Source organism: Equus asinus, chromosome 16, assembly GCF_041296235.1.
Source record: "Equus asinus isolate D_3611 breed Donkey chromosome 16, EquAss-T2T_v2, whole genome shotgun sequence".
NCBI classification, from domain to species: Eukaryota; Metazoa; Chordata; class Mammalia; order Perissodactyla; family Equidae; genus Equus; species Equus asinus.
The window spans coordinates 43,678,348-43,688,748 of NC_091805.1; the positions used below are offsets into that span (position 1 = coordinate 43,678,348).

Here is a 10,401-nt window from a genome sequence, read left to right on the forward strand (position 1 = left end):
TTTTCATGTTCTGTTCCCTCTGATAATTCCCCCCATCTTGGCCTGGTGGAACTCCAACTCACACTTTGGATTTGGCTTGTCTTCCTCCAGGAAGCCTTCCTGGTTCCCTGTATCACAGGCACACACAGTGGGGGTCCTGCTCCTTCAAAGCACATGAAATTGCTGTGATTTACCATTTTTCTGTGTGATAACAGCCTCCTTTACTAGTCTGAAGGTTCCATGAAGGCAGGAAAAGGCCATTTTTTGGTCACCATTGTGTTCTCAAAACTTAGATTAGTACTTGGCACATAGTACATATTCAATAAATGATTTCGGAGTGAATGAAAAATGAATTCTCTCAGCAACCAAGATTCAAAACCTGGAAGTAATCATTGACTCATGTTGCATTTCATTCCCTGTATCCAGGTCCAAGTCTTATAACTTCCAATCTTATTATACCTTTGGGTTCCTTCTCATTCCTGCTGTTCTTACCCTTATTCAATACCTAAACTACTGCCATACCTCCCTGGCCTATTTCCTTTCTGTTTCCTACCCACAGTTTATCTTATATGATGTGATATAACCTTCCTGAAAGGCCATGTTTATCATATTATATCCCAATTCAAAAACCTTTATGGTTCCTTATTAATATTTAAAATGTATATGTTGTTTGGATTTAAAGACCTCCACGATCTGGCTCAAATCTGTGTAACTATTTTCTACTTCCGATTCCCTACAAATGTCCCAGTCTTGAACCATACTGATATCCAAGAAATACATCACTTGAATCCCAGCAGCCATCCTGGGCCAAGAGCACTTCTCGTGTAGTCCCTTTCTCCCTCCCTCCAACCCCCATCCATGCTCTAGGTCCCCAGCTCCAGGTCTCCCCGCACGCAGCAGCCTTATCTGATTTCACCAGCTCTGCCAGCTCTTCCCTTCTTCTGGGCCTGTGAGTTGCTCTGCCCTCTGCCTGAAGCTGTCCTCCCTTGCTATTTGCCTGGCCAGCTCTTTCCTGTCCTCTGGTTCTCAGTGTATACGGCTGATCTGTGGACAGGCCCTCCGCAGTCATCCTTTTTATTTAAAGACGTTCTCCCATCATTTACTCTCTGGCATGGCACTCTGCTTCTTTCCTTCGTGGCTCATAACACAATCCGTGATTAATCTGTTGTTTTCTTGTTTATCACTTTGTTTCTCAATTAGATGATAGGCTCCAAGAGGACCTTTTCTGCCTTGCTGTCTGAAATATCCACAGCACCTGGCCTACTGTACGGTCCATAGTGTTTAATAAGTATGTTTATTAATATTATTTTATGAATAAAAGTTTATAAATAAATAATTTGCCTTCCCTGGACAGGATCTCCATTCTCTTAACACACTCAAGTCTACGCAGCTGGCAGCTAACTCTTAACAGTTTGCTCTTTGTTTTTCTTGATCAACCTTGTCTCCCTGGTTAGAATAAATGAGACTGTAGGATGCTTGACGACAATGATAACGTCATACTGCTGTGACTCCCATAATATCTAGCATGGTGGTTAAATAGACACTAAATACTTAATTAGAAATAAACTTGTCTTATTCTGCTGTATTCTGGGATATACATATATTCTATAAATGTGTCAAAAGATACAAAAGCAGCTTTCTGATTATGGGATTAGAAAATACATAATGTTAGCCTCAAAGAGGAAGTATGCCCTCACGTTTAGACAAAATCATTGCAACACATAGCTTGATGGTGGTAATCGCTTCGTCATTTCTGAGAAATAGGAGTCGTAACGGAAGCAAATTGAAAAGACAATTGCGTCTTATGACTGGATTTCTTCTTAAAAGGTAAATGTATTTACCCCATGCTTTTAATCTAGATGAGGTATCATTCACCAAAAGAAAACACCATCTTAATTTTTAGTGGTTTCTATCATCTTTTTCTTTTGAACTTTATTTGGTGGGGGGAGGGTGTGTCTGAATGGCTGCATTTGGTTAGTGGATTTTATAGCAAACAGGACGATTCTCCAGGGCTGGACAAAATGTGAAAAAAATATAGATGGCACTGTTTCTATGTTAATTTATGCTTCTGCCAAATATTCGGAGTGTTGCTTTCAAAGGGAAGTGTGTTTCCTGCTTTTCTTGGCTGGGAGCCCTAGGTAAGTATTTCTGGGATGCTTTTTCTTTCGGGTGGGATGGCCCGCCTTTCTTCTGAGGGGGCGATGGTAACATTTCTTTGGGATAGTTGTAAATTCAGAGCCACTGATGTGAAGGTTGGGATTTTACAGAAACCTACAATCCTCTCCTCTTCCACTTCCCCAGGGGTGAGGTCTAGTGTAAGTTTCATATTTTGATACTTTAAAATGTCAATATTAAATTTCATATTTCAATATTTTAAAAAAACTATATGCATATTTTATGATACTCTACAAAGAGTACTGTTGACTATTAAATTAGAAAAGGAGCAAGAAGCACTAGAAAAATCGTTACTATTACTGATTCTGCAGTGGACGGACGGCTTCCTATTCTCATGGCTCAGAATTCTCACCAGATTCCCCTGCTGCCACCTTTATTATTCTGCACAGCACAATCTGAGAAAGTTTTGGTGACTGTAAGGCACTTGATAATGTTGCTGTTGTATCTTGTACGTGGCAATGAGGTGTCCTCCTCCCAACCCTAGCCCATGTCCAGGGACTTGGAAATTGATTCACTTTTGAGAGCTGAACAATTAAATATGTAAATAATTAATGGCGTTTGTTGCCTAAATAAATTACCTTCAAATACAATATATATAGCAGAGCTGAAAATTATTATCATGGGTTTACCTAAATATGAAGTAGAATTGTGGCCTCCTAAAATTGTTTTATTTATTTATTTTTATTTTATTTAAATAAAAGTGGAAACAATTTTTATCAACAAGCAAGGAACTGATTAAGCAAGCTGTACTACAGAAAGACCTATTACCACTAAAAATGCATATGGAAAGCTTTCAGTGGCATGGAAGAATGCTTGTGATAAAAAAAACTTAGTGAAAAAAATAGAAGATATGAAGAAATATCTCAACTAGCTTTTAAAAAATGCATGGCAGACAAATAGTGCCTGATCTCATTTATACATGGAATCTTTAAAAACCGAAGTCATAGATAACGTAAAACAGATTAATGGTTACCAGAGGCAGGGGGTGAGGGTGGGGGAAATGGATAAAGGAGGTCAAAAGGTACAAATTTTCAGTTGTAAGATAAATAAGTCCTGGGGGTGTAATGTACAGCATAGTGACTATAGTTAATAATACCATATTGTGTGTTTGAAAGTTGCTAAGAGATTAGAGCTTAAAAGTTCTCATCATAAGAAAAAAAAAACTTGTAACTCTGTGAGGTGATGGATGTTAATTGAACTTATCATGGTAATCATTTTGCAGCATATACATATATCAAATCATTAATTTATATACCTTAAACTAATACAATGCTGTATGTCAATTGTATCTCAATAAAACCAGGAAAAAATTTAAAACTGAAAAAATTAAAAATTCATGGAAGTACAAGTAAAAGGAAATACACTAAAATATTAACAGTGGGTAGTGGGAATTTGGATGATTTTACTTTTTGCTTGTAAACGCTTTATATGCTTTTTGGTACAAATAAAGAAATAAAAGAGGGAAAATATAGAAAGCTTAGCATAACAAATAGAACCATAGCTAGACAAGGATACTGGCATACTTGAAAGGACAATATGTGGACAGAATAGAAGTGTCTGATGGAGCCTATAGGGAGGACCTCCAAGGGCAAGTTTGTCAAAGTGTGCTCAACACTGTCAGGGAAGAGCGAGGCAGGAGCATCAGACCTAGACGGCACTCGATATTAAAATCATCCATTTATCTTCTCCCAAACTTACCTCAGTGCTCACCAAGCAAAATTATGGTTTTAACTGGCTTTCTTATATGTTCTGATGATAGAATACTACTCGTTACACCAACATGCTCCTTCTGTCAGTCCAGTTTGTACATCAGTGTCCTGTGAGTTGATGGGTGGTAGTTAGCGCTGGAGCAATCAGTCAATTCCTGCTGCCCTGATGAAATCAAATATCTGGACCTGCAAAGCTGAGGACTGGCTGCTGAGCTGTGGTAACCACACCATGTAAAGTCTGTGACCACTGGCCTCACTAGAATACCCACCCACGATTTGCCTCTCTCTCATTGTTACTCTTCTATATTAAGATCACAATTGGCCCCTCCACTGCCTCTCCTTTCCAAGCTTTGTAAGAGGTACATTTTTTTTTATTCTCAGGAGAAGACAGCATGGGAGGAAGTTACTCTAAACCTGGTAAGTTCAGGACACAGCCATTACCTGCCACACTGCCAAGTTAAAATGAACTGGAATAACAGGAAACTACTAAAGGGCTGTAAGGGGACAACATTTCCGAAGTTGGAAGAATCAGATTTTACCATGAGCAGAATCTACCACCAAAAAGAGTGAAAAAGGGAACCAGAGAGAGCTGCCTGACCCTCCAAATTTGAGTGAAGCGTGTGTCTGTGCTCAGTATTAGACCAGCGGGGTAGTCCGTGGGAGTCTAGTTCACATCCCCCAGCTGTGGCGTGGGAATTGGGACACTCCCTGCGGCTGCCTTTGGCTGAATGCCGCTGATACTTGCCCTGTAACAAGCAAACAAACAAACAAAAGGCAGCAGTCTCCACGGCAGATCCCAAGGATTCTAGCAAATGCTCATTCTGGGTTTCTCTTGTGGTGCTCTGCTCCCTGGCCTTGAGACTCCCTGCTTAAATCTGAGGAGCATATCTCCCTAGGAGTCCCATTAAAATCTTTGAGGGAGAGACTTGAGCTGTTTTTGGGCAAAACATTTTGAGATGTTTTGGGGACACGTGGGGCTACAGAAACACCAGGCTCTTCTTTCATTTGTGGAGCCGATTGTTTCTTAAGTTCCAGTTCTAATTTTCCTGGTAAAGGACCCAGGATCTAAGAAACAATGTTCTCTCCCTTTGCAGAGCTGTAGCCCCGTCAGTACTCTCCACTGGTGGCTTGGATAGGTGGGCACCTGGGGACACTTATGAAACATGGCAGACACACCAATCCCCTTCCTGTTCTCTCATAGACAAACCCCACACCACGGCTGCCCCAACCACGACCTCCGTGCAGTGCTCCTCTGCCCACTCCAAGTAAGTGAGCATTCCCCAACATGTTTCATCTGGGACCACATGGCACTTGATTTTGTGATGACAGCTTTGCCTTACGGGCTTGGGGAGGAAGGTGTGTGGAGAAGGGACCAGAAACAGTGGGAGAACTAAATCAATTTTTTATCTTCAGAATGTACTTCTTAACCTGGGTTCCCCCATGCCTCAAGAGACTCACGAATCCTCCAAGCTTATGGATAAACTGGGAGCGGGAAGGGGGGCTATGAACATTTTCTGAGGGGGAACAGAGCCCACTGCTTTCACTGAGGCCCCAAATGGAACTGGAACCTGGAAGTACAACTGTTGAAAACCAGTGGGTGAAAGAGAAAGTGACCAACCAGTGTGAGCGCTGTTTCCGTGGTTTACCCGCAGGGCAGGCGGGAGAGGGTACCTTTGATCTTTAGGAGAAGCCTTCAAAAAGCCCAGCAGGTCATCTGCTCCCTTTCTTTGCCAAAACAGCAAAGAACTTCATTTGGTCTTAGCCTTTTTTGCTGGGGTTCTACTGACACTGCTGCTGATGGCCCTTGTCTTCCTCATCATAAAGAGCTACAGAAAATGTAAGTGGTCTCCAAGAGATGGACAGCTCTTCTTTCCCTGCTGAGAGAATAGAGTTAGCCTTGAGTGAATAACGGGAGGGCGGGGCTAAACCTGCGTAGCCCACCCTCTCCGCAGACGGAGGACTCGAATCCCTTCACTTCTCTCCCTGCCCTCCCCACCCTCCACCTTTCCCACCTCAGCACCTTCTCCCCACCCCATCCCTTTACCCAACATTCTAGGGAGAGGGTTCTGATTCCTCCAGGCCCCGTTGGTGAGACTCGCCCCTCTTCTTCCTGACACCTGTGGCAGGTCACTCCAGTCCCCAGGCTCTGGATCCTCGCTCAGACCCTGCAGCCAAGGTAAGATGACCACACTCTTTCCAGGACGCTGGAGCTGCTGTCATTGGAATTTCAGTCTGTGCTATGGTGTATTGACTAGAATAGTGGCATTGCTCTATGGACACTGGGCACGCAGTTTTTTGAAGGGTTCTTCTGATCTCTTTGGGTATTCTCTGACCCTAATCTTTCAAGTTGCTTCTAAAGAAGCACTTGTTTCTAAAGACACACATTCTCCCAAACTGAACTCACTCATTCCTCCTCCTTCTTTCTCTGTAGCTTTCATCTGTCCCAGAGGAGGCACTCACGTATGCCAGCATGAATTTTAAAAGCTCGGAAGGAAAGAGAGATCACTTGACTACAAATCATTTTTCAGACTCAGACCCCGTTGTCTATGCTCAAATTAAAGCAACAAACTCCTCCTGCCGTTCCAGTGAGGCTTGAATCCAGTTCCTCTCATCTCAGCTCCATCTTCATACATCACTTTCCCTTTTTACAAATTTTGGGCCACAACCTGGGTGAAACTGCAGATGGAGTTGTTTGGGTGTGATCTTGCAATGTTAGCCAGCAGTTTTGAAGACAGAGGGTCAGTCTTTTTCCTGCCCTGGGAAAAGATTGCTGGCCCTCCCACGTGTAATGACAGCCTCCTAGCCCCATGAGGGCTGAGACTGCCCCCCTTGTCCCCTTCCAAAGTGTGTGGTACAGAGCTCAGTGCACAAAGAGTGTTCATTCAGTGTCATTGTTCAGCTTGAGAGGAGTCAACCAAATGAACAATCTAGCAAGAATTACAAATAAAAGCAAATCCTCTACAACGTTGGCTCCTTCTTCATCATTTAATTATCTGTCCCTGTCACCTCCAGAGGTCAAGGCCAAAAGTCCAATTCTCATAAAAGACTCACAGAGGTGATGGTACTCTCAAGTTCAGGATGACTGTGGCTCAGGTCTCGACCTCTGCCTCTAACTAGCTGCATTCATTTGGGCAAGTTTGTTAAACTTCGGGGCTGGCCCTGTGGCCAAGTGGTTAAGTTCATGCACTCCACTTTGGTGGCCCAGGGTTTCACCAGTTCAGATACTGGGCCCGGACATGGCACCGCTCAGCAAGCCATGCTGAGGCGGCATCCCACAGCACAGCCAGAAGGACCTACAACTAGAATATACAACTATGTGCTGGGGGTGCTTTGGGGAGAAAAAGCAGAAGAAAAAGAAAGGATTGGCAACAGATGTTAGCTCAGGGTGCCAATCTTTAAAAAAAAAAGTTTGTTAAACTTTTAAAGCTTCAATTCCTTCGTCTTGAAAACAGAACTAACAACAATTACCTCTTAGTATGAGAATAAATAAGATAGTATATACATAAGCACTCTGTACATGCCAGAGTTCTACACAAATACAAGGTCCCTGTTGTGTAAAGCACTATTCAAATGTGAATGTCCATCTCCTTACTACAGCATAAAAGATATGCATAACAGGGGCCGGCCCAATGGCGTAGTGGTTAAGTTCACGCTTTCTGCTTCAGCAGCCCGGGATTCACAGGTTCAGATCCCAGGCATGGACCTAGCACCGCTTGTTGAGCCATGCTCTGTCGGCATCCCACATAAAATAGAGGAAGACTGGCACAGATGTTAGCTCAGTGACAATCTTCCTCAAGCCAAAAAAGGAAGATTGGCAACAGATGTTAGCTCAGGGCCAATCTTCCTCACACATACAAAAAAATGCATAACTACATTATATGGGAATAAAAACCAACCTAAACATTAATCGCTCCTCAAATCCCAACGAATAATTCCCTAGATGATCCCAGTAAAAATACCAATAAGATTATTTTTTATTCAGCAAGATTACTCTAAATTTCCTATGAAAACAGTAAACAGAAAAGCAAATCCAGGAAAATTCATAAAAATTAGCAAATAAAAGTAATACGGGAAGGCTAATCCTAACTTTTGAAGTTCTTCATTTACCTTGTTCCGGATCTTCAGCCTGCCTGATACCTAGTGATCCCATTCCCCACCTGAATTCTGAACCACCTGAGAAATAAGAACATGGACTCAGCAGACAGAGAACAGAGTACAGTCTTTATTACAGACGCGGTCAACGCTGGAGAATGGAGAGTCGATACGGTGGCTGCAGAGAAGTCGGCCTCAGAGCGCCGAGCTCCGTATTGACAGAGCTGCACCAAGACCAGTCCCTACTCCCCACAACCAAACCAGTGGCTCGGCTGCCCAGGAGTTGCAGAAGAGATCGTGTGGTCTTTGAAAGCTGCACCCAAAAAATTAAGAAAACAAAGAGGAAGGGCAGAGTAGGTACCCCCGATTCCTCCTCCAGACGCAAACACCAGACAGGTCACTCCACCTCCGATGGGGCGTCACTGAGGAGTGTTACCCTGAGGGAACTCAGTCCACAGGGAAGGAAGCAGGCATGGGAGGGAAGCATCCTCCATACATCTGTTTTAAAAATATATTAAATAATATTTTTAAAAATCAAGGTAAGGAAATTAAAGTCCAAAGAGGTGAAATAATTGACCCGATGTCTCCCACACGGTAAGTGGCAGAACAAAACTTAAATCAAGTACTCTGATTTCACATTCCTCGCATCTGCCTCCATGCCAAGCTGCCCCAGAGCACATATGGTGGCTGAGAAACTCGAGAGGTAAAGTCAGGCGACCTGCTGGAGAGAGCACATTCCTTCTGAGATAGAGCAGCTGCTCCTGACAGCTGGGTTTTGAGGAGAAGACCGTGGAAGCAGTGGGAGAGAGGTTTGATAAAGGAGTGAGCCCTCTGTGGGAGCCAACAGGTCTAGGAGAAAGCCGGTTTAGGGAAACAGGCTGGTGAAGCGGCCGCAGCACAGCAAAGCGGCCGGCCGCACGAGGGCGGCACAGCCCCAGCAACCCTCCTCGCGCACGCGCACCGGCTGCCCCAGGGCAGCACCTGCCTGAGGCTGCTCCCGCTTTCAGCTGTTGGCAAACTCTGCGCTGACGTCACACAGTTCTACCAACCCTGTAGCTAGAAGCCACATCAGCTTTCCAGGTCAGAGCCAGCGCCTTATAAACAGCTGCAAGAGGAGGAGTGAGCTTTGTCCCATGGCCATCCCCTTGTAAGCAAAATATCAGATTCATTGCTCTTCCCTCTGTTTTCTTGAAGCTTCCCATATTAAATGGCACAGCCCTATGTTTACAAAGTCCTGGTTTTTGTGTCCCTATCATGTAAACGGCTGTGCAACAAGTATGAGGGTGAAATGAATAATTAAATAATTGACCATAGATTCAAAAGGGTTTTGTTAGGTAAGGGAAGAAAAAAGGCTCTTGAATCCTGGATCATGGAATCAGAGCAAACCGGGAGGCTTCTCGGAGGAAATAGTTTTCCAGGCAGATAAGTGTTAAATCTTCCAAGCCATCTATAGGTGTCTTCCTCTGTTGTGGCAGATCGATGTCTGCCATCTTGCCTTGCGTGGTAGGACGTCCTAACTGAGCCCAGATTGGATTGCTATTTGCAGAACCGTTGGGCTAGTGGCTCCTTCATGTAAGTTCAGTACATGACCACAGGGGAGGGATTGGAGCTGTTTGCAGCTGAGGGGAAAGAGCACTTTTGATGTTTGATCTGGGACTCTGGGAGGGAGGGGTTCAGCTGGATGGAAACACGGAGGATGGCAGGAACAGGATGGTGTCCACACCCCACCCCTTCCCATCAGGCTGTTGAGCAGCTTGGAGCTCTCCACCTATGGAGAGAGGGGTTGGAGTGGAAGCTAAAGGAACTGTGTTCTTGGAAGACTTTGTGAGAGCCTGAACCTAAATGTGCGGGGCACGCACGTGCAGAATCGTGTCAAGAACCAATCTCCCTGTCCCAGCCGTACTCAGACCAGAGGGCCACCTGAGTATCCTGAGCACTGAGACTGGCCCGCACCCTATTAGAAGAAACCAGAAGAGCAGGGTTTTTATGAGAGCAGCAGAGGCAGTGATGGGGAGGCCCTGGGAACTCCCTGGAATAGCAGGAGAGACACAAAGAGGGGGAGAGAGGGTACAGACATACAGGTGGGAGCTAAGAGTTTTGGTAATTCTGGCATTAATGACAGTATAACCTTGCGCACAAGCTGCTGACTCTCAGCCTTGGTTTGTGTTTCCTGATTTGAATGACAATTTCACTTAACTTATCACACCTCAATTTCTCATTGATCAGGAGCGGCATCTATTCAGTCTGGTGGCAGTTTCCCATACAGGGCAGTCTTTTCACCCAAAGAATCTGAGAACCACTGAGTGAGCCTATCTCCCTTTCTTTGGGTAGCATAGCATGTAATATCAATTCAGAAATAAATTAAAATATCATACTTTAAAAGAAACTTTTCCAGAAATACTTTTTCAGTGATATACTGGGAGAAGTTAGTCATACCTCGGAGTGC

The 10,401-nt window shown here is 44.1% G+C and overlaps 1 protein-coding gene across 3 annotated transcripts; it reads left to right on the top strand.

Moving 5' to 3' along the window:
- Nucleotides 1-1,670: 1,670 nt before the first annotated feature.
- C16H1orf162 (chromosome 16 C1orf162 homolog) lies at nucleotides 1,671-6,827 on the top strand. Of its 3 annotated transcripts, none has more exons than XM_014837247.3 (6): nucleotides 1,671-1,806; nucleotides 4,245-4,280; nucleotides 5,065-5,128; nucleotides 5,603-5,700; nucleotides 5,990-6,039; nucleotides 6,295-6,827. In XM_014837247.3, the coding sequence occupies exons 2-6, from the start codon at nucleotides 4,256-4,258 to the stop codon at nucleotides 6,457-6,459; spliced, it is 402 nt and encodes a 133-aa protein (XP_014692733.1). In that variant the 5' UTR covers nucleotides 1,671-1,806; nucleotides 4,245-4,255; the 3' UTR covers nucleotides 6,460-6,827. The 3 variants fall into 3 exon arrangements, with proteins under 3 accessions (XP_014692733.1, XP_014692732.1, XP_044605410.1); XM_014837246.3 differs by lacking the exon at nucleotides 1,671-1,806 and adding an exon at nucleotides 1,813-2,117; XM_044749475.2 differs by lacking the exon at nucleotides 1,671-1,806 and adding an exon at nucleotides 3,917-4,081.
- The last annotated feature ends 3,574 nt before the right edge of the window (nucleotides 6,828-10,401 follow it).